General features: G+C 37.6%; 1 protein-coding gene across 10 annotated transcripts in view; it reads left to right on the plus strand.

The window, feature by feature from the left end:
- Positions 1-8,102: 8,102 nt before the first annotated feature.
- TCERG1 (transcription elongation regulator 1) overlaps positions 8,103-26,123 on the plus strand; it is a 56,985-nt gene continuing 38,964 nt past the window's right edge. For 6 of the 10 annotated variants that reach the window (XR_002782130.1, XR_002782131.1, XR_002782132.1 and 3 more), the window contains exons 1-6: positions 8,195-8,253; positions 14,004-14,229; positions 16,448-16,600; positions 17,644-17,877; positions 18,024-18,249; positions 22,370-22,612. Coding sequence is in view for 6 of the 10 variants with exons in the window: in XM_023534937.1 (XP_023390705.1) it covers positions 8,195-8,253; positions 14,004-14,229; positions 16,448-16,600; positions 17,644-17,877; positions 18,024-18,249; positions 22,370-22,612 (1,141 nt within the window). In the remaining 4 variants the exon portion in view is untranslated. Of the gene's footprint in view, positions 8,254-14,003; positions 14,230-16,447; positions 16,601-17,643; positions 17,878-18,023; positions 18,250-22,369; positions 22,613-26,123 lie in introns of all 10 variants that reach the window. The other 4 variants (XM_023534934.1, XM_023534939.1, XM_023534935.1 and 1 more) reach the window with 4 other exon arrangements.

The following is a 26,123-nucleotide window of genomic DNA, read 5'->3' on the forward strand; positions in this document are numbered from 1 at the left end:
GAACGATAACGAATCACGGTGGCTCGATGCCAGGTACCTGCCAAGACCATTATCTCAGGTGGGCCTCATGATAACCTCAGGAGGTGGGTACTCTTGCCATTCTCACTTTCTAAGCAGGAAGCTGAGGCTCAAGGAGATGGTGACTTTTGCAGGGTGACACAGCTAGCGAGTGGTAGAACCCTTTTTCCAACCAATTCTGCCTGATCCTGACCCTGCCTGTGCCCTGCTCTGTCTCCAGCCTAATAGGATCATGGGAGATTCTAACAGCATGGGGGGTATTTTGCACGTTGCTCCAATTCTGAGGCTGTGCTGCTTTTTGTTTTTCTCTTAAGTTCTCTTCACACACACACACACACACACACACACACACACGCACGCGCGCGCGCGCACACACATCTTGATCTGTTACCCACATCCTAATCTTGATCCTTTGGACCTTAATGGTACTTTGACATTGAATCAAAATTATACCAACATTGTTACATGTTCATTAAGAAAGCATTTTCAGGAGCAAGTGCTAATAACTTCAATAACCTCCAGTAAACTCTAAGAAATAACAAACCCCAATAAATAACTCTGAAGACACCAATACATTTCTGAATCAATTTTCTGGATTATAAAATATTTTTTTCAATTTTTGGTATTAATTTTTTTTTCACTGAAGTTATTTCTGACAGAATTAGGTCTTCATTTAAATTTCAGGGTGAAGATTTGAATCATCCAGCAGTTCTGTCTGCATCAGATTTTACCAATTTTTATATCGTTTTTGTGAGGTTTCTTTAACTACTGTTATTTCTACCAAATTAAACTTTCCTGGGTCAAATCGTGCAGATCTGCATTTCAAGATTTGAATTTCAGTCAATTTTTAGTCAATACCACATTTTACCACATGCAATCATAGCCATTTTCAGTTTTAATTGCTATTGGTTATTCTTCCCGGAAATATCCATTATGAGTTGGACAGCAGACTAATAGTTTGTATTTATTTCTTAGCTAACCAATGAGAAAATTGAGAGAATTTTATACAATAGAGAGAACTATGTAAATCAAAGACAAAGATTCAGATGTGGAGAGATAAAGATAGAAAAAGGAGATTAAATAATAAGAAAATTTATATTTATAGTAATGATAATAGCTAATGTTTTTTGAGCACTTACTTTGAGTCCTATTCTAAACATTTTAAATGGGCTTATATTCATTTAACCCTCACAACAATTCTTTGCAAAGATATAATTATTATTTCCATTTTAAGATGGGGAAACTGTGGCACAAAGGCTGGAAATAAATCGTCCCCAATCACATAGCTGATTAGAGGCAGATCCAGGACTCAAGTTCAGGAGGCTTGTGACAAAGAAGCTGCAGCTATCTGTGTATTCTGACTGCGTACTTCTGGAAATCACAGCACCAAAATATCCTCTGGAACAAAATGATGAGGTGAGCCAAAATGTTCTTTCATCCCGTGACCTTCTGCCACCTGAAATGCCCTCCTACGTCATCTGTGCCTAATACAATCATATGCTTCCGGTAGGGGAGCGGGCCTGACCGTGAGGGGGCGGGGCCTACTGTCCACAAGGCTGAATCTGCCGCCCTCCTGCTGGGCTCCCGAGCGTGAGCATCTGAGCTAACCCGTTTGGGATCTTATCTGTGCTGTACTTCTTGTATCTTAGACTTCCTCATTAGGCCATGAACTCCTAAGTGCAGGAGTTGGGTGTTATTTATACTGTTCCCATTTCTTAGTATAGCAGTGGTACAGATTAGAAAGGGCTATGAACATTCTCGAATGAGTTGAATGTGTTCACTCACAGTGAATTCCCCTGAGTGATTTGCTGTAGTCTTTGCTTTGGCCTAATGAGTTATTCTGCATAAAAGGGACTTGGGACTTTTCATGGCAGCTCTAGAAACCTCCTAATTCAAAACTCATGATGTTCTGATACATATGACTGGAATGAGGATGTCATTTGGTTTCCACATTCCTCCATTTCCTAATTTGTTCTAAAAATCCCACAGCATCTGGTGATAACAGAGTTCATTTGTGAGGGAATTTGGATACGGTACAGAGTAAACCAAAGTCCAAAAGCAGAACAACTCTATTTAGAATATATGTCTATGAATATAACTATAAACTTAATCTGTAACGTTGGATAAGTTATCCCTATGTGTTAACCAAGGCTGCCCAAATCAGAAATCTTTATGTCACCTAAAACTCTCCACTTGCCCCACACTCAAATCCAATCAATCACCTGATTTTGTTGAGTCTACCTTTTAAATAGCTCTGGGACTGTCCCCTCTTCTGTAGTCTGTCTTTGTCTTAGCTCAAGATCTCATCTTACTCAATCTCAACAGCTTTCTACTGTCTCCTTAATGGCAGGCTTATCCTGTTCTAATGCATCATTCTCACTATAGTCAGGGAGATCATTTCAAAAAGCAAAGCTAATCCTGTCACTTTCCCACTTGAAATCCTTAAATAACTTCTTATCACTGACAGAATAATATATAACCCCATCCATTTTTCTAGTCCCATCTCTTGCCATTCCTCTGTCCTTTAGTTATATGGTTCCCCAAATTAATTCCAAAACGTTGTCCCTGATGCATCCTTTCCTGGTCCTTGTTTGTTTTCTTAGTTTCCACTTCCACAGTGGAGTCTTTCCACAGTCGCTCCTGTGTTTCTGCTTGATTTTCAAGCAGTGTGGCAGAAAGATTCAGAGTAAATGCAGTAGAGTGGAATTGCCTGGCTGAGTTTAGGGAACTTGCTTAACCTTTCTAAGCCTCAGTTATTTCAACTGTAGTGGGGGCGATAAGTAGCTATTGTATTTAGTTGTCATGAGGAATTAAATGAGAAGTTCCATGTTAAATGCTTACATATGCTAATCACTTAGTCATTTCTAAGATTTGGTTTCTCTACTTCCTCTTCTAGACTGTGTACTCCATGATGGCAACTTTTGTGTCTTTAGCAACTATGATAGTTTCTGGCACAATAGTAATGTTCATTAACTGTTTGCCAGATGGACAAGTGCATTTGCCAAATGGACAAGTGAATTATCTTTGAACGCCAAATTAGAACACTTGGTCTGATACGTTTGTGTAATAGAGAAGTAATTTCTAAAATGGTGAGCTATTGCTATAGCAATAAAAAATTATTACCTCACCCTCTGTCCTGAGACTGGTGTGGTGCTTAATGACACACTGCAGGTGTGTGGAGTCTTGTAAATTTCAAGAGACAGAGCTTTCGGTCAAATTTAACTGAGGTTCTGTCCTATCTTGGCCACTAACTAGATTGTGACTATGAGAAAGTTAATAATCAAACTCTCAGGATCTCTATTTCCTCATCTGTGGACAAAGAATGTTGGACTAGATGATCTGGAAGAATCCTTTCAGCTCTTCAATCAACTTCTTTTGTAATTTCTCAAGGTAGTAATTTAGGAAAATTGTAAATGAAAGATAATATTAGAAATAATTGCATTATAATTGAGTCTTAAATATCGCCTTTACGTAAGGGTTCCTGAAATCTTCTTGTTGTTAATTTTGATAACCAGAAAAAATTTAAAAGTATGATTTTAGAGCTGGAATGAACCATAAAAGACATAATTGTTGTTGATAAAAGAAGGAAAAAGAGAGCCTCCACCTAATTCAGTAAAAAGATAGTGTTGACTTTACACAATGGATTTGATTAACTGTTTATGTTTATAAACCAAGAGATTATAAAGGTGTTATTAAGTATTTTGGGATAAACCCAAAGTTTCTGAGAGTTAAACTAGTAAAATGTACATACAACAGACTTAGACAAAGTCATCGATGTTACTAAACCAAGAGATCACAAATGTGATTGATTATTCCAGGACAAATCCAAATTAGGGTAATCTTAGGAAATGTGATTATCATTTAACAAGTGGAAACCTAAGTAATCATATGATATCCTACTGGGAAAAATGTGGAAACAAGACACAAAAGGTCATCTTAGAGCAGTGTGTGCTACTTTCTGGCTCGCCAATCCCAAGGGGTCCATGGAATTATCTGAAGGGTCTGCAAATTCGTGAGCTCATTAAACATTCATTGTTGACCGAATCAGTCAATGGTGTCAGTAATAAAAAATGGCTTCCTTTCTGTTTGTCTTCTGTAGAGCAGAACACACTTCTTTTTTTAATTTCCTTCTAGCTAGAGAAGTAGGCTTAGGTATGTACACAAGGAAGCGGTTCTTGGGTACTGCAGTTCCACAGTGCAAGGGTAGGTGGTCTAAGTGAAAGATAGATCTCTATTTGGAAAAGTGAATTATCAAGCTCTCATGACTCAATGCCATTAGAAACTTACATCAAATAACTTACTATCCTCGTTCTGCTTCTGACACATTGAGTTGCTTTCTGATAATTTTGCTTGCTCTGTAAGTTTGCCCACAGAGAGGACAGGAATGTTTGGTCTATCTAATACCTGTAATTTTTTTTTTTTGGTAAATTAATAAATTGGCATTCTGGTTTATGGAGATGGGTCTTTATGTGCTCAGTTTAGAGTGAGTGTTCTTGACTTTGGTTCCAATCTAACATTTACAACAAAATCTATTTGGGGGACTATAAAGCTAGGAGTATAATCCTTAATTCCATGTGTTTTCCAAGGTCAAGGGTGCCTTAGGAGCTCTCTTGGTGCTCATGTAGCTGAGCCTTTTCTAGGAACACTTCTGTGCACTGTTTGCCTTTATCAATGGATGAGCATCTTGTCCAGTACTCTTATTTTATAGATGAACAAACATATCACAATATGGCTGTGGTTTCAATACCCTCTGCACTTAGCATCACTCAGGGATAGCTATCTGGAAGCTTAAAACCGATTTTAAAAATCCCTTATTTTTACATAATTTTGGATTTATGAAAGAGTTGCAAAGTCAGTATAGAGATACTTTGCACCCAGCTTCCCTTAATGTTAACATATCATTACACGACCATGGTACATTTATCAAAACTTAGAGGTACAACACTAAATAAACTAACTATGTTTTATTCAGATTTCTTTGGTTTTTCCTATTAGTGTCCTTTTTCTATTCCAGGATGCAATCCATGGTACCACATTGCATTTAGTTGTCATTTTTCCTTTGTTGCCTTAAATATGTGACAGTTACTCAGTCTTTACCCGTCTTTTATGATTTACACTTTTGAAGAGTATTGACCAGGTACTTTGTAGAATGTCCCTCAATTTGTGTTTGTTTAATATTTCCTCAGGTTTAGACTGAGGTTATGGATTTTGGGGAAGGATACCACAGAGGTGAAGAGCCCTTCTCATCACATCATATGAGGAGTGCATACCGTCACTGAAGATATCAATCCTGATTGCTTGGTTAAGATGGCGTTGGCCAGGTTTTTCCACTGTAAGTGTAAACTCTGTTAGGTAGAGTCACTAAGTTTAACCTGTGATTTATAAGAAATATATATTTGGTCATTCAGATTGAGGGAAAGAGTGAAGATAGGGAATATTTAAAATGGAGTTATTTTAACCAAACTGCTAGAATTATTAACATTATGAAGTTTGAAGCATGAGGAAAGACTCTTCTTGTTCTAACTAGTCTGAGAACTTAAAACTTTTTTGGACTTTCCAGTCCTGCATCAGTGCCTGGATGTATATCTGGACCTCCAAGTAACCCTCTAGTTATCCCACGAAGGACTCACGTATACATCTACCTGACATCCATTATTCAGACCACCAGGAACTTACCAGATATCCTGGCACCGATCTTCTGGACCACCCACCTGGCATCCATCATTCAGGCTGCCCGACATCTGAGTGATAACTGTCCTGGACCAATGCTAGGGCTAAGAATGCAGGACTGATCATTTTCAAGAATGTACTGTTTACTATAAGAACTTTTTTCTTTCTTCTTTGGAACACTTCTGGATTTTTGCCTAGCTATGATCCCAGTTTGCAAACTTCAAGACTCTCGAATAAATCTCTATCATTTATTTCTAGCAAAGCCTCCAGACTCTTCTTGAGTACATTTAACAAAATGACCAAAAATATATTTCTCATCTATATTTGGCCTTTGTCCATAATTCCTTACTCACAGCTCCCTTAAACTCTTGGAATTTCCTGTGTTGAGAGTGAAACAACAAGAGATGTCTTGTGTTATGTTACTGAAGTGACTTTTGGAAAACACCTAAGGATGGGGGATGGTTGCAAATGGAACCAACCACATGATTAGAGAGTTGCAACTTTCGGTCCCACACCACCCCTGACCTCCTGGGAGAAGAGAGGGGCTGGAGGTTGAATCAATCTCCAGTGGCCAACGATTTAATCAATTATGATTGTGTAATAAACCTCTATAAAAATCCAAGAGGATGGGGCTCAGAGGGCTTCTGGGTTGGTAAATACATAGATGTGGGGAGAGTGGCTCACTCGGACGGGGCGTGGAAGGTCTGCGTATCTTCTCACATACCATGCCTTACGCATCTTGTCCATCTGGCTGTTCCTGATAAACCAGTGATCTAGAAAGTAACATGCTTCTCCCAGTTCTGTGGGCCCTTCTAACAAATTATATCCAAAGAGGGAGTTGTGGGAACCTCTTATTTATAGCCAGTTGATCAGAAGTGCAGTTAACAACCTGGATTTGTAATTGGTAGAGTTGGAGGGAGTCATTGGAACCTCCAAACTGCAGCCAGTCAGAAACACTAAGAGCCTGGGGCTTGTAGCGTGTGTGAGAGGGAGGACAGGACTGTCTTGCAGGACTGATTCTTTAACCTGTAGAATTTCTGCTATTATCAGGGTAGACAGTGTCAGAATTGAGATGAATTCTCCAACACCTTGCTGGTACTTGAGAATCGTCTCTAGTGATTTGCCTATTCTGGACATTTCATAAAAATAGAATCATACAATATGTAGCCTTTTGTGCCTGGCTTCTCTCACTTAGCATAATGTTTTCAAGGTTTATCCATGTTATATTTATAGCATCTGTCAGCACTTCATTCCTTTTCATGGCCGAAAATATTCCTTTGTATAGCTATACCACATTTTTTATTCATTCATCTGTTGTTTGGATGTTTGGGTTGATTCCATTTTTTGACTGTTGTGAATAATGCTGCTATGAAGATTTGTGTACGGGGTTTTGTATGGATTATGTTTTCAGTTTTCTTGGATCATGGTACTTAGAAATGAGGCTTTGCTGCCACTCACAAGCTGTGTAAACTCAGACAAGGTACTTAACTTCTCTGTGCCTCAGCCACATCTATAAACTATTGCTATTCATAGTACCCACTTCTTTGCGTTGACCAGGTCTAAAAGACACAGCAAGAAAAGTACTTAGGATAGTGCCCAGTATATATAGTTAGGTCTGAGTAAAATTTATTAAAATTATTTTAATATTTTGAGCAACTTAATGCCAGGGTTCATCTTCATTTTATCTTCAAAATCCCAGAGCATAAGGTTTTGTGTTTTGTTTTGTTTTTTTAATAAAAAGGGTAATAAATATTCATAATTCTTTCTGGGTATCAGGGTGTACTAACTTAAGACAAGTCTATTTTAAACTTGAGGGACCATCTGTCCTTTAAATCGTAAATTGCTAAAAGGCTTGCATTCTCCAACTTATTTATCTTAACACAGCATCTTATAACACTCATCAGTCTGCAACTAATTAGTTAATACAATTTAGGAGGTATTCTTGTAGTTAGTAATACACTATTTAATAACAAGGCTGTAATCCGGTAATGGTTTAAGACTCTTGATTCTGAAAAGCTGAGAAATGGCTCATTTCCACATTAACTCTGCGATTGGTTTAGGCGCGACGCAGGTCGATTTCTGATTGGCTCACGCAATGGACACAGTCTCGGACGGAATCAATATCGCCAATATGTGGCCAACATGGCTCCGCATTTAGCCTTCCGGAAGCCCGCGGACACGTGGCTACCGCAGGCCTGGCAGTACGTTGGAGGACCTAGTTTCGCTTACCGCGAGAGGGCGCCGGCGGTTCCTTGTCTCTGAAGTCTCATTTCCCATAAAGCCTCCGGGCGACCAATCAGCTGGCTGTCTCCATACCGCTTTCAAAGTCGGCGGGCCCTTTCACCAATAGTAAGGCAGATGTTGCCTTCAGCTCGAAGATTGATGGAACCTTTCACCAATTATCTCATAGATCCATGCTGTCTCCGCCTCTCTCGCACGGGATTGATGATCCTTCCGGCCAATAAGGGACGCCAAGTCGGCGGGTGGATGAACGCGGCCCTCTGTAATGGCGGAGCGTGGCGGGGACGGGGGGGACGGTGAGCGATTCAACCCGGGGGAGCTCAGGTAAGGGGCGCCGCTCTTTAATACTTCTCCGCATGCTGGGGTCCCAGGGTTGGGCCGGCCGCGTGGGGATGCGGGATGCGGGGTGGGCAGAGGAGCTGCGGCGGCTCGGAGCCAGGACCGCATGGAGAAGGGGGAAGGGGAAGGTGGCTTGAATGAGAGAGCCGAGCTGGGGCTGGGCCGCGGCCGCCTGCGCGTTCTCGGGGCGCTCCCTGTGATTTTCGCGGGGCCCAGCACCCCTCGCGGCTGCGGCCTGTGGGCCGGGCCGCACGTTCCGGCTTTGGGGCCCCGCCACAGCCGCACGCCGCCTCCGCCTCAGCAGACCTCAGCTCTCCTCTCGGCTGCGCGTCGCCGCGGGCCCAGTTTTTCTTATGGACGCTCCTCCACTCCGCAGTTAACTCCGCGGGACCCCTCCAGAGTTCTGGCTCAGCCTTCTTTACGCCCTCCGCATCCCTTCAGGCTCTCCGCCTTTGCTCCGTACCGTCCTCCCCTTGCTTTTCTTAACTTCTTGTGGTTTTTTTTTTCCGTTCTGTAATCTTCGTATCCCTTATCCCGTGTTTGTGGATAATAACAATAGCAGCAACCGTTTGTTACGTACTTTATGTGCCCATAAGTCTTTTCCTTAGAGTTGTCTCTCATTTAATCTGTACAACCACCCTTTGGAGTAGTCGCTTTTCTTTTCCAGGCCACGGACCAGAGCCACCTTTAGTTAAGTTACTTGCCCATCTTATAGGTGAGGAAACTGAGCCTGGTAGAAGTTGAGGAAGTTGAACAAGGTCAAATAGGTGAAATTGTAGGTCCTGGAAGTGGCTTGAATCCAGACAGGCTCCAGAGCCTGCTGTCTCTATCACTGTCTACTCACGCTTTTGCCCTGAAGAGTAAAGTATGACCTTCTTCTGGTATCTCATTGCTTATAAAACTGATAATTAAGATTTGGTAAAGTAAAAGTGTCTTGGGAAAACCCTTAGTAGTTTTTGAGGAAAAAGAAATACTAAGCTTTATGTATACTTGATGCATTTTTTTTCTGGATGGGAAAAATGTCATTTTAGATGTTCAGCTCCCCTTCTGAATTCTGCCATTGTCAGCATTTGAAAACGAAAAAGAGCAGTGTAGGTTATGAGCAGTCAAGTATTGTTTAGAGCTCAAGATGAAATTGTACAAGGAAGTGGGTATTGGTTTTTCAAGGTTTCAGGCCCCTCCCCCCCAAATAAATAATAATAATATTTTTTAAATTCTGACTTGTTACACACAAAAATCCTTACTTTGGCGGAAATAAAAATCTTGTCTTATTTCAGAGGTGAATCTGAAATCATTTATGCCCCATATGTTCACTTTAGTAATGAGCGGTTAAAGAGTATTGCCAGGGTCATAGTATCACTGATGGAAAGTTTATTTCTGATTCTGATCTCAAGGTTACTTAGCTAGTCATGTGGATTTATTTGGAAAAATTACTTTGCATTTTAGAGAGTATCTATCTTCAACTTTACAATGAAGTAGCCTTTTAAATTTTGTAAGTGGTAGTTTAGACATTGTTGCAAAACTGATTTGAATAGGGCTTCAGGTGTTCTTTTGCAAATATTTAGCCTCTTGGGTTGGAAGTTGCTTCCAGAGCATATTGTGTAGAACTTTATTTTAGCATTTCTCCTGGTTTAAGAGAAATTAGCTGTTTTTGTGGTCTCTTCGAAGGCAGAAATTGGGGCTTAGTTTTTGTGTTTGTATCCTGAAGGTATTTCATGGTCTGTCTATCATAGTGTCTAGCAAATAAAATGTTGAGTGGATATGTGGTAAATAAATGAATATAGGTGATTTAGAGATGGTTCATTTATTAGACACAGTTGAGTGCGTGTTATGTGCAGTCACTGACCTAGGTGCTGGCAGTAGAGCCTTGAACCAGGCCAAAACCCTTTGTCTTCAAGAAGCTTCCATACTAATTAAGATTGATCTAAATTCAGAACTAAACTAATCACATCAAATGAAGAAATTAGCCTGCAAGCATGAAGTGACATAAGGCCACTAAGTACGTGGCAGAGTCTGGATTAAAACCTAGGTCTCTTCACTTACAGTCTACCACATAATTTGCCTCCCATATGTCAGTATCAGCTTTACATTTTTGCCCCTCCCATTAAATATTTGCTGTTTTGTCTTTGCCATTGGGGAGATTGCATATTTGGATAGAGTACTTCTAGAGAAATACATTTGTTCTTGTCAAAAAAATTTTTTTGTTTCTACCCGTGCAGTAACTTCTGTTTTCCAAAAAGGTTGAAAGTGGCAGGAATGCAAATAACCTACAGTAGACAGAATATATTTGGAGATCCAAATGCCATTCATCCCTTTATGATTGAGGGACATTAAGATAACTTTTAGAGTCATATTTATATAGATTCCTTACCCAGAGCCTTTGTTTACCTTTTAATACTTTATGACTTATGACAGGGTACTAGCAATCTAAATTTCCTCAACTATAAAATGGAAATAAGAATACACTGGTGTTTCCACTGTCTAGTTGTCTTAAACAAGTTTTCTGTGCCATAGTTTCCTCTGTGAAAATGTCAAACTTACTTCACTATGTTGTTGTGAGGATTAAAAGAGTTAGTACAGATAATGTCCATATAACTATGCCTGGTACATGAGAAGTACCCAGTGTTCACTAACATTATTAAAACAATATTTGAATTCCTACAATCCTGGGCACTGGGATGCAGCAGTATACTAAGGGAGAACTGTGTACTAGTGAGTATACTACAGAAGTAAACAAGTAAATGAGAGATTTCTTCATAGTGTTTACTGTAATTGAGAACTCAAATTGGGTGATGAGCCAGAGAGGGTCTGGGAGAGGGTAGGGATGGGGAAGGAGTTTGAGGTGACATTTAAAATGAGACTGATAATGAAAAGGAGCCAGTTATGTAAATATCTGGGGAAAAGTATTCCAGGCAGAGAGAACAAGTACCGAGGCTTCAAGGTAGTGAACTTTAAGTGTTTAATCAAAAAGAAGAATGGAGTCTATAGAGAGGTCAACAAGGGGCAGATTATGTAAAGCCTGATAATAGTAATTATAATAATAATAGTTACCACTATTACTAATTCTAATACTATGTAACACTAATTCTATTATTGTACTAATATTATAGGAACAGTAATAAAAGCTAATACTTATAGGGCACTAATGCTCTAGGCGCTGTTCCAGGAACTTTATTAGCTCATTTAATCCTCACTGCAGGTTCTGGTAAGTTGGTTGTGATGAAGCAGTATTTATAAAGATCTCATCACATGTGTCGTACATATCTGGTATCAGAAAATGGCAACTTTCAGCTACTGATGGAGGAAATTGAGTTATGTCACCGTTTTAGTGGCAGAATTTTGAAAGCCATCTCGTCAGATTGAAAAGGAAGTGCGTTTTACAGGTTGAGCTAGATTTTGTGGGGGAACGAAAGTAGTAATAGTTAAAGTGGTGTACTATATGTATCAGGTACTATCCTAAACGTTTCACAGGGATTATTTCACTGAACAGAGATATGAGATAGGTTTTATTTCTGTTTCCCAGCTCATTTACATCTGAGTATACTCAGGTCCCCAAATTTTGTAACTAGCCAGACAACAAAAGGCAGAGCCATGATTTGACTTTTTTATGATGCCAAATAGAACCTAAAAGCTTCACTTCAGGCTGTAACTAGGTAGTGTGAAATTTTAAAGAAATACTGTAGATTTTTTGAAAAGGGAGAGGCAGACTCAAAGGAAATCTAAGATTAAGATACATTGTTAACTCAGCGCTGAAACAGAATAACGTTCCTTGGTGGTTAACTTTGTTTCTGCAGTAAAAGTTAAGACATTTCTTTAGTAACAGTGGTCATGTATCTTTTGGGGGTGCATGTAATTTGAAAAAGATTGATTCTGATATAATCCATTGCAAACATTGTTTTTAACTCATACTTCTAACTTTGTAGGATTGCATGCAAATTTGGTTAAATATAATTGATACAGTAGTTCTGGATGTATTTACAATCCTAGAAGGAAAATTGGTTCTTTACTAGGATTTTTTTCTTTTTTGGTCAGAATTGAACTGTTATGTGGAGAATTTAGAAAAAGTTCAGAGGGTAATGTTAAGCAGAGGGTTGAAAAATATAGAAAAGTTGGAAGAGCCCAGTGAGAAGAGAATATAAAAATGATTATCTTCAAATATACATAATTAATATAATTGTTAATCTCTTGAGCACAGAAATGTAAATTTCATGTACAATGGAGAGATTTATAGTAGCTACAGGGAAGACTGATAGGTGCTCAGTAAACTGCCAACGGCAAATTAGAGTAAAAGTAATTTTTATAAGATTCTACATACTCTGCTTGAGAGGTAGCTTAGGTATAGATAGTATCACCTAGATACTCATTGGTTCATTTAACAGATATTTATTGAGGCCTATTATGTACAGATCTAACTATGCGCTGGGGATAAAAGGGTGAACAGAACAGACAGAATTCATATTCTAAAGGGGCTTACATAGACAGTGTAGTGTAGTTTTTAAGAGCTGTTTGCCTCTGTTTGAATGCTGGCTTTTCCACTGAACCAGCTGTGTGGCCTTGGGCAAGTTGTTTAACTTCTGTGTGCCTTAGCATCCTCATCTGTAAAATGACGTTGATAATAATATTTATCTCATGGTTGTTATGGTGATTAAATGACTTAAAAAGAGCTTAGAGTACTGCCTGGCACATAGTAATTATTTTTAAGAGTGATTTTTTTTTTTTTTAGAAAATACTTGTGAGAAGAGATAGATAGATAATATGTGATATTACTTAAATGCCATGGAGAAAATAAACTAGGATGTTTAGCTAGAGATTGAAAGATGGAGTAGGGTGCAGCTTTCCCTTTAGGTAGAGAATACTAGTGATCTCTTAAGCAGCCACCCTCCTACACTTGTAAAAACTTTGTATCTAGAAGTAATTTCAAACTTACAAAAAGTTGCAAAAATAAGGATAGTGTACTTAGTGTTAATATTTTACCTCTTCTGCTTTATTATTTGCACGCATGCATGCTCTCTGTTACTCTGAACCATTTGAGGGTAAGATACATATACCATTGCCCCTCACTCCTAAATACTTAATGGGTATTTTCTACAAATAGAGGTATTTTGCTTAGTTGCAGCACAATTATGAACTTCATAAATTTACAGCAATACAATACTTTACTCCAATGTCCATATTCCATTGTGGTCTGTTAATCTAGTATGTTCTTTGTAGCATTTCTTCCCTCTAGCAGCGGATTTGGTCTAGAATTAGTGTTGTGTTGTCATGTCTCTAGCTTCCTTTAATGTAGAACATTTCCACAGCCTGCCTTTGTCTTTTCTATATAATATCGACATTTCTGAATACAGTCCCTGCTCCTCCCTTTTTAGTAGAACATTCCTTATTTTGTCTGTCTGATATTTCCTCATTATTAATTTGAGTATATGCATTTTTACCTGAAATAGGTGATGTGTCATTCTCAGTCACATGATGTTCCCTTTTTAGATATTAATTTCAGTCTCCTGGTCAGTGTGTTGCCCACTTTCTCTATTACATAGTGTTTTTTTCATCCTGCCTTGCAACTCTAAGCAGCATGTGGGGAGACATATTAAGACCATCTGGATAGCCTCTTTATCCAAATTACTTGCTAGATTTGGTGTCCATGAATCATTCTTACTGGTGCAGATTTGGTGTAATTAGACATTAATAGCTACATTTTTATAATTTTGAGAAAGAAAAATTTATTGTTTTCCACACAGGATGGCTCAACAGCAGGCCTTGAGGTTCCGAGGCCCGGCCCCCCCACCAAATGCAGTGATGCGAGGCCCACCACCTCTCATGAGACCTCCTCCACCTTTCGGTATGATGCGAGGCCCTCCTCCACCGCCTCGGCCCCCCTTTGGACGCCCTCCTTTTGATCCTAATATGCCACCAATGCCTCCTCCAGGAGGGATTCCTCCACCTATGGGCCCTCCACACCTCCAGGTAAAGAAGTTACCTGTCATTTCTTAATGAGTGTCAGTATCAATATTATATATCAGTTTTGCTTTAAAAACTTGTGTTCTTAAAGGTTATAGGAAAATATCTATATGTTAATGTGTTGCTCCAAAAGCAGTGATTACAGTTAATTTGTATAGAAATTCAGAATGGGAATTTAGATGGTGATAGAAAAATATACTCCATGTAAAATTAGGATTGTGTAGAGTAGTTTTAACCTGCCTTTATCGCAAAGAATTGTCTTTAGTAATCTATCTTCTTTGTGGGAAGTGAAATTTGAAATCTTAATATATAGATTGAGGGAAATTTATTTTCAATGACACATGTTGTCATTAAGCATAAATATGTGTATATTTCTGAGCAGTTCTTGCCAGAAATAATGCCTAGGATAGACGTAAAAAGTGACAGCAAACACATTTTGTAAGCACATTATGTGGATTTTTTTCTCTCTCCTGAAAAAACATAGGATTATTTTATAATTTTAGAAATAGAATTACTGCGGTATTTCTGGATATGAGAGACACATATTCTACTCCAATATATGTAGATTCAGTTACTGTCTGAAATGAGGTCATGAAGGTGTCTTCTCTCAGACTTCTACTTTGGAGGTTGTATTCTTTTTGTTTGGGTATATATCTGTGTTTTCTTAGTTTATCCAGATTGTACAATTGTAAAACCAAATAAATAAAGCGATATCGTTTGCCTTCTATCAACTTAGATAATCAAGAAAGAATTTACTAAAAATAGAAAAAGATAGTGACGTTAAGTGATGTTAACTCTGTTTAGTTAGGATTCTATTTGTGGAAGAGTCACAGGTTTTAATACTTTGCTTAATAATTTTATTCTTTTCCTAGTAATGACTAGTCCCTCGTCTCTTTAAACAAATTATTAAATGGTTTCATATTCTCTTCAAGATTAGAATAAGAAATATATTGATCTGCTGACTCTAGTATAACTTATTACATGTATATTTATTCTAATTTGTGCCTTTAAGAGTTAAGCCTATTTGCAGAATATTATAAAATGCAATGGACTCATGTAACCCTCTAGTGGAAATATATCAGATTTTGTAATGGGATACTTTTATAATGTTGTGATGCTTTTCTTGGGCTTGATAGATAATTGTGTGGTTTTCCATTAAATCCAAGTGATTTCCACCTAATGTGCATGAGACATTTGGGGTGGATATTTTATAGAACATGGGTCTGTGTGCTGATGAAAGGCACTAAACCAAATTAAAAAAAAAATATGGGGAAGAAAATAATTTTAGGGAACTGAGGTTTTTCGCATTATTAGCATAGCATAGTATCAATTCCATTACCAGATTAAGGTGCTTTGGATAATTGAATTTTAGTCTTACTTGTAGATTATAGAGGACATCTTTTTAATCCCTGTTCATAATCTTTTTAAAATGTCAGACCCCTCGTCTGCTTTAATAAGTAAGGGACAGCAGTTGAATTGTTTGGCTCAGGATTTTAGGTTGTGTCAGCAATCATTGAAGAATGTCAGTGAAGGAATTACCAGAAGATAGTGTTGAATCAGTAATGGCTCCAGGAAATTTTTAAAAAAATCGTAATATATGCCATTTTAATTCTAATTTTCCACTAAAAGTAAAATGGGTAAGTATTTTACTGTATCTTTTAAAACTGATGTTCGTGTCTTTGATGAGCTACATTGTTAGTATTTAAAAAATAGGAAATGATTACTATTTTCTAGCTATTTTTTTTTTCTTGTCAGAAGAGAATAAAGGGTTATGTATATCCAATTTTCTTTTTTAGTTGCTGCTATGTTATTGGTAAAGTAATGTTTCTCTTATGGTTGGTTCCTGTTGTAGGTGAGTTACAGAGGCATTGGTGTGGCTAGTGTTAAAAATATGAAAACTATCTTTTTCTAAAGTAATCTAGTGCCCAGTGTATGAAATATGCATGCAGTTAAAGTATAAAGAATAAAGCATACTTCACCTATAAAGCTGTAATCCAGAGATGACTACTGTGTTTTGATGTATTTCTTTCTAGTCTGTTTAGTAATCATTTTTTGTTACAGAGAAACTTCACTTATACAACCTAGATGAATGTGTTTGAATGGACTGTAAAACTACTTTTGTTTCTCTTAACAGTGCTTTACTTTTGGGTAGAATTTTGTAACAATTTGAAGGATAAATACAAGAGAAATACAAGTGACCATTACTGTTCTTGTGAATTAACAGAGACCACCTTTCATGCCTCCACCTATGGGAACCATGCCTCCTCCTCCGGGTATGATGTTTCCACCAGGAATGCCTCCTGTGACTGCTCCTGGTACTCCAGCACTTCCTCCTACTGAGGAGATATGGGTTGAAAATAAAACTCCAGATGGGAAGGTAAATTATAAAATATATTTAGATTGTTATCTCCTTGATGACAGAAGAGTAAAACTTAAGAGTTCTGGCAGATTGAGATTAATGACAGTATTCTTGCCAATTACGAATGAGCTTGGGTAAGCAGGGGATGAAGGGTGGGACTCCAGGACGGGCTCACTGGATTGGACTTCTGCACAGACATAAGGCTGCCTGGAATGCTTACATATGTTCCCCTCTGATTTTGGAAGCTTGTATTTTAAATGTGTGTCCTGGGTCCCCCAATCAACTCAGGTTCACTAGAAGGACTCACAGGACTCAGTGTGTAGTGGTACTTACAGCTAAGACTAATTACGGTGAAAGGATACAAAGCAAAATAAGCAAATAGAAAAAGGGACATGGGGCAAAGTCAAGGCAGAGAGGGTGGGGAGCGGGAGAAATGAAGCACAAGCTTCCAAGAGTCTTCTCAGTGGAAGCATATAGAATGTGTGTAATTTCTTCAGCATGGAGTCGTGACAACACACATGAAGTGCCTATCAGAGAATTTTGCCTCAACCATGGAGTTGAGGGTTCTCTTTGGGAACTGGTCATGTATCTGGCACCATCTGCCTCACACATACAGAATCCCAGACTCCCAGAAGGAAAGCAGACACTTAGCATAAACTACATTGTTGCATAAACAGTTTAGGCACAGTGAGCCATTCTTATCAGTTAGGGAATGGTGGTAACCCTCCCGGAATCCAAGTTCCCAGATGCCAGCCAAGGGCCGGCTTTGCAGGTAAGGCTTTCTAAGGATAGTAGTCAGGCCTGCTGTGTTAACTCTCTGCACAAAGATAGCTTTGGTTTTCCTTCTTCTGTGCCAGTTAAAAGTGTACTCTGCTCATTATAGAAAATTGGGGGAAAGGGAGAAAGGAGGGGAAAATACCTGTAGTTTCACAATATACAAACAGCCAATTTCGATGTGCTTTTTCTTTTCAGTACTTTTTAAAACAAAATATAGTTGCATTATTGTATTTTAACGATAGGTGACAAATTCTCTTACATCAGTGATTTTGCTTCCTCTGCAGGTTTATTATTATAATGCTCGGACACGTGAATCTGCATGGACCAAGCCAGATGGAGTAAAGGTTATTCAGCAGTCAGAACTGACACCTATGCTTGCAGCCCAGGCCCAGGTTCAAGCCCAGGCCCAGGCGCAGGCCCAGGCGCAGGCCCAGGCGCAGGCCCAGGCTCAGGCTCAGGCGCAGGCGCAGGCTCAGGCTCAGGCTCAAGCGCAGGCTCAGGCCCAGGCCCAGGCCCAGGCCCAGGCGCAAGCACAGGCTCAGGCCCAGGCCCAGGCCCAGGCGCAAGTGCAAGCGCAACGGCAGTGGCAGCAACAGCTCCTTCGCGCCGTTTCTCGTTTCGGACCAGCTCCGTTCCGATTTCCTCTGCTCCGGCGCAGGCTCAGGCCCAGGCCCAGGCCCAGGCCCAGGCGCAAGCACAGGCTCAGGCCCAGGCCCAGGCCCAGGCGCAAGTGCAAGCGCAAGTGCAAGCGCAAGCACAAGCAGTAGGAGCTTCCACCCCTACGACCAGTAGCCCAGCATCTGCAGTGTCCACATCAACATCATCATCCACCCCGTCCTCTACCACTTCTACCACGACAACTGCCTCTTCAGTTTCGCAGACAGTATCAAGTGAGTACCAGTCAGCATGTGTTTTCATTTAGGGGCTAGAGAAATGGACAAGTAAGGACTACGGTCCAAAATGATCATAGTGTTTCAGGTATTATCCTTGCTATTATTTAAAAAAACATTTTTGACATAAGACTTTTGGGTTAAAAAACAGAAATTTGCATTAGTAGGAGAAATTATTTGTCCACTTGTAGTTCATGAAGCTAAACTGGGGAAGTGCAGAGTTTGCTATTCAACTTGGCTAACAGTAATGCTGGGTGCTGTGGGATTTGCAAAATAAGTGTATGTCTTGGTCTTTATCTCAGAGAGCTTCTGGTTTTTCTAACTGAGGAGGCCAGCTTAATGCATGTAAAACAATTTGCGTATAGTGTGCAAAATTGTACAGCGAAAATAGATGTAACAGTTTGAGAAAACAGACAAGTGGATGGCTACTGGTCACATTGAGTATTGAGATTGATCACGAAGGATTTGTGGTTGAATCTGAGTCAGTTCAAAAGGAAGGAGTGGTCTTTTAAGTAGGCGGGAAACAGTATAAACAAAGTTCAGAAAATGAGGATAAATTGTAGTTTATGGGGTTGTTAAGAAACTCTTTGGAGGTGGAAAGGTTTATGTTGGTTAAATAGATTGAATAAGAATAAAATGAGCTTCTGAAGAGTTTTAAGAACCAGGCAAATGGTGAGTCAGCTAGGCACTAGGGAGCCTGTGTAAGTGCAGTGTTGTGGAAGATTTTCCTGCTGTTGATTTTTTGGGTAGTGTCAAAATTGGAAACTTAAGAACTTTTCAGTAATCTCGTTTAGAGGTGGGTAGGTCCTAGAATGTCCTAGACAGATGAAGTAGGGAGTTGAGCAGTCAGAATGGTAAGAGAATTTTCAGGTATAAAGTCACAGCGGTTCAAAGGTTAGATCTTTTCTAAAAAGATGAGAGGTGATATCTGATTTCAGGATGAGGAAAGAAATATCTATTAATTTGCTTAAAAGATTGTCCTTGATATTTATACTACTACTATTTTTTGGAATATTGAGCCTCAAAATATTTAAATAACAATTTTATTGATTTGTTATGATACTATTATGAAGATACATATCCCTATAGGGTGATTATAATTTGGATTATTTTTCTATGTGGGTAATAGATGAGGATAAGAAAAAAAAGTGCCCCTTTCCCCAGTAGCTTGAGGTATTTCGGAGTTACTGGATATATTACACTGTAAGAAATATGTATATGAGAGAAATTTAATCATAAATTCAAATTTTATTGATACAAGAAGTAACTGAAGAAGTGAGGTACATATAATATGGGGACAGTTTTTTAAACACCCTACTTGATATTCTTCAGACAGTTTTGGGGAAAATATACTTAATAGGAAAATGTAAACAATACTTTACCAGTCTGTTTTGTTGTGTAGTTAAGGTGAATTCTGATATAGTGGTATAAAAGTGATACTGACTAGCTGGGTGAGGATCTTTGCCTTTTGATAGGTTAATGCTTCTAAAACCTATAATGGGAGAAGGGGCTTAATAAAAGCAATGTGGTTTTATGTGGAGGCGCTCTGTTGCTTATGTTTTGTTCCCTGCCTTCTTAGGAAGGAGAAATACTTTGTTTTAAGGAAGATGGGTAGCCAAGTACTTTAACTATCCTGTATGTATTCCATTTCAGTGTCGGAGAGGTCTGTCAGGCCCATAGCTATCTTGTGATTATCAACTATTCAGAACTCTCGTTTGTGATTTTTTACACTGCCCTGCAGTTATTGGGAGGCCTTTATTCTAGGAACAGAATAGCAAAATCATGTTCTTTTTACTGCCTTTAAACATCAATTTTGTTGTTTTTCTGAATATTCCTGACGTTTGTTTTTATTTCACTTGATTCAGTATCATGAAATGTTGTCATACTACAGTCCTAATATTTCTCCATCTGTTATAGTCACTTGTCTTTTTCAGTTGAGATTTGAAACTGGATTTAGTAGTATCATTTGAGGCCTATATTTTCACTAGTTTTTTTAGCAACTGGAGTTAGTAGGAATTTGCTCACTATAAAGCCCTGTCTGCCATTTTCTCAATTTCTTATTTAATTCTTTTATTGTCTTTATCCCTTTCCTCTTATGGTTTATGGCCACTAATCAAATTCAGAAATCCTATGTCAGCAAGAGAAATGGGTTGCCATCTCCATTGGTGTTCCTTTTAACTTGAAATTAGGTACATTTATAACTCATTTTCCTGCCTACAGTACTTTGTCATAATTTTAGTAATTATATCTAAATACTTTTACCCTAATATTTTTTAAAAATGTAATTCTATGAACTGCAATATAGACCTGGGTAAATGAAACTAAAAATTAAGAAATTTATATTTAATTCCAGTTGAGCATAAACTCATTTAAACTTGCTGATGAAATCCTACTTCTCAGGGAAATTGGGAAGAATAACTAGATATATTTTCAGCCATTATAATAGATTACAAATGCTAAATGGTATATGTATGGGACTGGGCAAATGTTGCATGTAATTTGTATTTTTTACACTGTTATAAAATTATATTAATATGATACTGTACCCTAAGGCTAGGTCTATGCTAGACCAACAATTCATTCCTGGGCCCCTGAAGATACTTGTTTGGCCCTGCTGTCTATTTAGCCAAGGTGAGTCCCTCATTAACAAGTATGAAATTGCTCACATCTTCCCAGCCTAAGTGAGTTTTTCATTATTAGGAGATGAAAAAAAATACTGACAAATTTTGTTGTTGGAGTACTGGGTGGTTTGTATTTAACAGTGTGCTTTTCCTTAGAATAAAATTGGCATAAATATTGGGAAAACATTGTTTTATTTCATTTAGTTTGATAAATTCTTAGTCCGATATAGGTAGAGTTTGATATTTTTCTTTATATCAAGAAAAAGATGAAGTATTTGTTACCAACAAATCACCAAAATGAATTTTGTTTTGGAACTAGATGGGTTATGAATAAATAACAAAAATGTTTTGTAATATTTGAGAACTGAAACTTTCTTCAAAGTATGAAATACAAGTTCAATTTATTTTTTAGGTCACAATTTGATTTTAAATAGGATTGCTAGGGATGAGATGTTTTATTTTTGATACTTAAAAATAATGTATTAGCAGAACCAAATTATCCTGAAGTTTTCATTCTCCTGGTCTTACACTGGAAACCTGATTTTTTTCTTTTTCATTTTTACCTTTTTATTTTAATAGAAATAATTATAGGAAAACCCAAGTTGTTTTTGATTTCGTTTGTTCATGTTTAGTCAGTCATTAGTTACTGCATCTCTTTTCTTTCTGTTCTTTTTTGCTTGGACAATTCCATATAGGTTGAAATAAATTTTCTCACCTCTGTTCTTCCTTTCCTTCTTCTTGTGCATCTGCCAAGTTAATTCATCAAATAAACACTGATTATTACTCTTCTGCATAGCCTCCCTCACAGCCCTTTCACATTCACGAAGTTACACAAATAACGTGTGATTCTTACCAAATGCATTCCTACCAAAAATCCAAACTCTAATGAAGCACATGGAGTAAAAAGTGAAAGGCACACACAGTTGTAAGGAGTTACTAGGTTTTAGTGTGAATTCTAGACATTTCTACATATCATATTTACATAAGTTCTTCCTCTTCCCTACCCGATAAAGAGCAGACTCCTTAGCCTTCTGCACAAGGCCTTCTGCTTTGCACCTCTGGCCTACCTTTCTAGCATATACACTTCTGTTGGTGTGCCTCGTATTTTACTAGCTGACTGCTTGCCTTCTGTTTTCTAAACAATTCCTTGTATTCTCCTCACTTTTCCACTTTTGTCTCCTTCCACTTTGTCATTTTTCGTGTTGAATTCCTAGTCTTTCAAAACCTGCCATCACAGCATAAAATTTCCTCTACCCTCTCACAGTTAGAAATGGTCTTTGGGTTTTGATTTACACTGCTAACATTTATCCCATTTCATTTTGTATTTTAGTTATTTTTTATATTTCATTTAACTATTTTCAAGCTTCTTGAAGACAGAGACCTTGCAGTGCATGGATGGAATGGGCCCTTAAATATTTACTGAATGAGTGAATGATGAATGAATATAGTAAAATGGTTTATGAAGGAGTGATACATATTTTTGTTTTATCTTTTATCAGCACCCACAACACAAGATCAGACCCCAAGTTCTGCTGTTTCAGTTGCCACGCCTACAGTTAGTGTTTCAACTCCTGCTCCTACAGCCACACCTGTGCAAACCGTTCCCCAGCCGCATCCCCAGACGTTACCTCCTGCTGTTCCTCATTCAGTACCTCAGCCAGCAGCAGCAATACCTGCTTTTCCACCAGTAATGGTACCTCCATTTCGCGTTCCCCTTCCTGGCATGCCAATTCCACTTCCAGGTAAACCAATAGATTATAATAGTCTTTCCAGCTGTTTTCATATTGTCAGTTAGTTTGTTCTCATGTGTCTGTTGCATTTGAAATTTGCCTTGAATCTCACTCGTTTGAAACGTTTTTGAAAGATTCATGGCTAACTGCAGTATTTTCTCTTCAGTTTTGGTAAATGTCCTTTTTGTTGTTGTTTACATGTTTTAAAATTAGAGCCACATTTAAAGCTACACTCATTTTGGACAATAGCCTCAGTGAATTTAAAATGATTATCTTGTGTAAATATGTTCTAAATGCAATATTTTTAAGGGATTGAGTCTATGCAATTGAGAGAACACAAGTCATTGATAGCTAACACAAGTCGAGTGATTTATATATTATGCACGGTTCCAAGCACTTTACATGTAATAACTCATTTAATTTTCACCACCGTCTTATGAGGTAGGTACACAGACAGGTTAAATTACTTGCCCATGGTCACTTAGCTCGTAAGTGATGGTGTTGGGATTTCAGCCTGGGCACTCCAGATCCAAATACTATGTTCTTAACAACTGTGTTACACTGGGAAGAGAATGTGAGTCACTTAACTAAAAAATTCATCTAAAATAAAAACCAGAAGTTTCCCTTGTACCCGTTGTGAAGCTAAGTATAATGTGCACCCTTTAAACATTTAGGTAATTATGGTGAATTATTTTATTTTATTTTATTTTATTTTGTCTTAGGGGGAATAATGACAATTAGAGAAGGAATTGAAAGATTGTGGAGTAGATTTCTTCCAATGGGGATTAAACAGTGGTAGTGTTGGGCATCCTAATTTGAATGCATTTGCTGTTGTCAACAGTCTTTAATCCATGATCTATTTTCCTCGTATTTTAGTTGAAAATACTGGTAACTAAGGTCAAGTTCTCAGGGCTACCTTGTAGCAAAGATGAATAAAACGCAGGCCTCTATCTCCCAGTTTTACATCCCTCCCACTATCTATTATTGCCACTTTGTTGTACTAATTTCTGTATAAGAATAGGATTGTGATATAGCTGTTTCTTAGATATATACACATTTTAATTATCACTGTTGCTCTAATTTTTTTTCCTTGTGGCCACTTTGAAAAGAACAATTTCAGATATTGCACCTTTACAAGAAAGAAACCACAATTTTCAAGAATTAATGGATGTTTTTGTATAAAAACCTTTTACACGTTGTTGATGTAGTGTTAGGTAATTAAATACCAAATATAATGTTTAAGAAACTTAAATCGTTTAAAAGTAGAAGGAAACTAGAACTTTTTTCTCTGATACTAGTTAGGGATTATCCTTTTTCTAAATTAAATTTAAGACTCATAGCTGGATACTTTGCTCTTCAGATATACTTTTTGTAGAAAACAAAGTGATAAAGGGGACAATAGCTTGATATTCTTGATAACATCTTGTAGTCTTGGTCAGTTTTAGGGTCAAGGACAGTATTAAGACCAGGTCCTAGATTCTGAGCGAGCTGAAGGAGATGGGGTTAATTTTTGTGAGAGAAGATTGAAAGGTAGCATAATAATATTATTGAAGTATTTGAAAGGCTGTCATCTATAAAAGGAGTTTTATTTTGCTTTAGAGGCTTTTAATAGGACCAGTGGGTGAAAGGTACAGAATAGCAAAATTCATTTCTATAGAAAGTAGAATTTTGTCACAATGAAATTCCTTCAGTTATAGTTCCATTTTGGTGTCATGATTTTTCTTCTCTGACCCTCACCCCATCAGATGTTAGAACAGAGGCAATGACCATTTGGCTGAATGAGGTGGTACCTATGAAGTTTGGTAGTAAAAGGCATTTAATATATGGCAGCCACTAATGACATTTTGTAGGTCAATTGCAAGAGATCTTGAGTTAGATAATCTGTAAAAATTTGTCCAAGATAAATAGATTCTTTGAAGGAGCTAGTGTTTTATAGAAAGTAATATTGATATTTATATAGTAAGTCATCTTTGATGTTAACGTTTATTCATTTCTCATTTTCCCTTTAATTCAGTCCTCCAAGTTGCTTTAGTGATAAAGAAAAAAATGACGTGCTTTTCTCTTCCCCAGACTTTTGGTTTTATGTACAAGGAGACCTGTCTCTTTCCTTCTTTATATCAATTTGAGAGTAAGGTGAACAGGAGTGATTTGGATGTAATTTATCTTGGAGCCTTAAATTCTGTTTGAAATAGCAATGTGTAGCTCTAATGAGGATGATTAAGGAAGGGGTAGTCAAACAAAATGAAGGAAAGGAGTGGAGGAATTAGGTAAAATAACAGAATAAGGTGGAATGGGCATAGTAAATTGGGCTAGTATTATAAGATTTGTACTTCTAAGACTATAAAATCTTATTTGGAATTATAAGAAACATTTTCAGTGAATGAGAATTACCCAAAATGCTAAATGGAGTTTTCTAATTTCCCAATAGAACATAATTTGAGGATATAGTTGTAGGAAAATCGAACAAATGCTCCCTTTAAAAAGAAGGTTAAAAATTTAGATGTGTGGTTATTTTGTGAGTCTTTGTGAGGCACATGTAATCACCCTCGGAGAAAACTGTAGGTTTATTTTTAGCACAATAAGAAACACACATGACCTTTTAGTGTGGCATTTATGTTGATAGTCAAATACTGATATCTCTGTTGGCCCAACTCATAAATAACAATGGCCGTTATACCTAAAGGTGAATAGATGTGATTTTCTTCTATATAAGTTGTATAGCTAAAATTACTGGGGATTGGTTTTGGTGCACAGTCTTTGAGGATAAAGTTCATATATTCCAAGAACTGACTTTCTAGTGCTGACTTAATAGGTTCGGTGGTCCTGCAGATGGCAGCATTTATACTAATTTAAACTTAATACATGCTGTAACTTCCTTAATGAAATGAATTTTTCCATTGCTTTCTTTAAGCGTTGGGGAAAATAAAACTATACATATAACTTTATTCAGCATGCTTTTATGATTAGTGCTTTTGTTTTAGTTTCAGAATTAATAGAAAGTTTAGCTTTAATATTATTTATTTAAAATAGTAATAAAGGAAGGCCCTTTTCAAAAATTGGCAGTATTTTTGTGTGTGTGTGCGTGAACATAGGTACATTATTTACAAACTCAGGGGTTTAATTTTAATTTTTGTCTCTGAATTAGGAGAAATTTCTTGTACTTTAGTGAGTCTTTGTGAGGCACATGTAATCACCCTTGGAGAAAACTGTAGGTTTATTTTTAGCATGATAAGAAACACACATGGGGAATACGTTTGTTATTTTAAATTTTTATTAGTACCAAAGTAGATGTAGGGTTTTTTTTAGTCAAAATAAGTCAAAAATAAAATTTTAATTTCCCACTCCTTTCCCTTTATTCTTCAGCCTTTTGCTTTAAAACCAATTTAAATTTCACTCTTAATTTGAATATCCTCAATTAATCAGTCTTAGTTTTCCAGCTTTTCCTTTCATTCCCGTTATATATCACCATTGTAATGCATCATGATGATTCTTCATTCTTCTGAGAACTGTACGTAGTTTTCAT

This window comes from Pteropus vampyrus, unplaced genomic scaffold (genome assembly GCF_000151845.1).
Source record: "Pteropus vampyrus isolate Shadow unplaced genomic scaffold, Pvam_2.0 Scaffold134, whole genome shotgun sequence".
Classification (NCBI taxonomy): domain Eukaryota; kingdom Metazoa; phylum Chordata; class Mammalia; order Chiroptera; family Pteropodidae; genus Pteropus; species Pteropus vampyrus.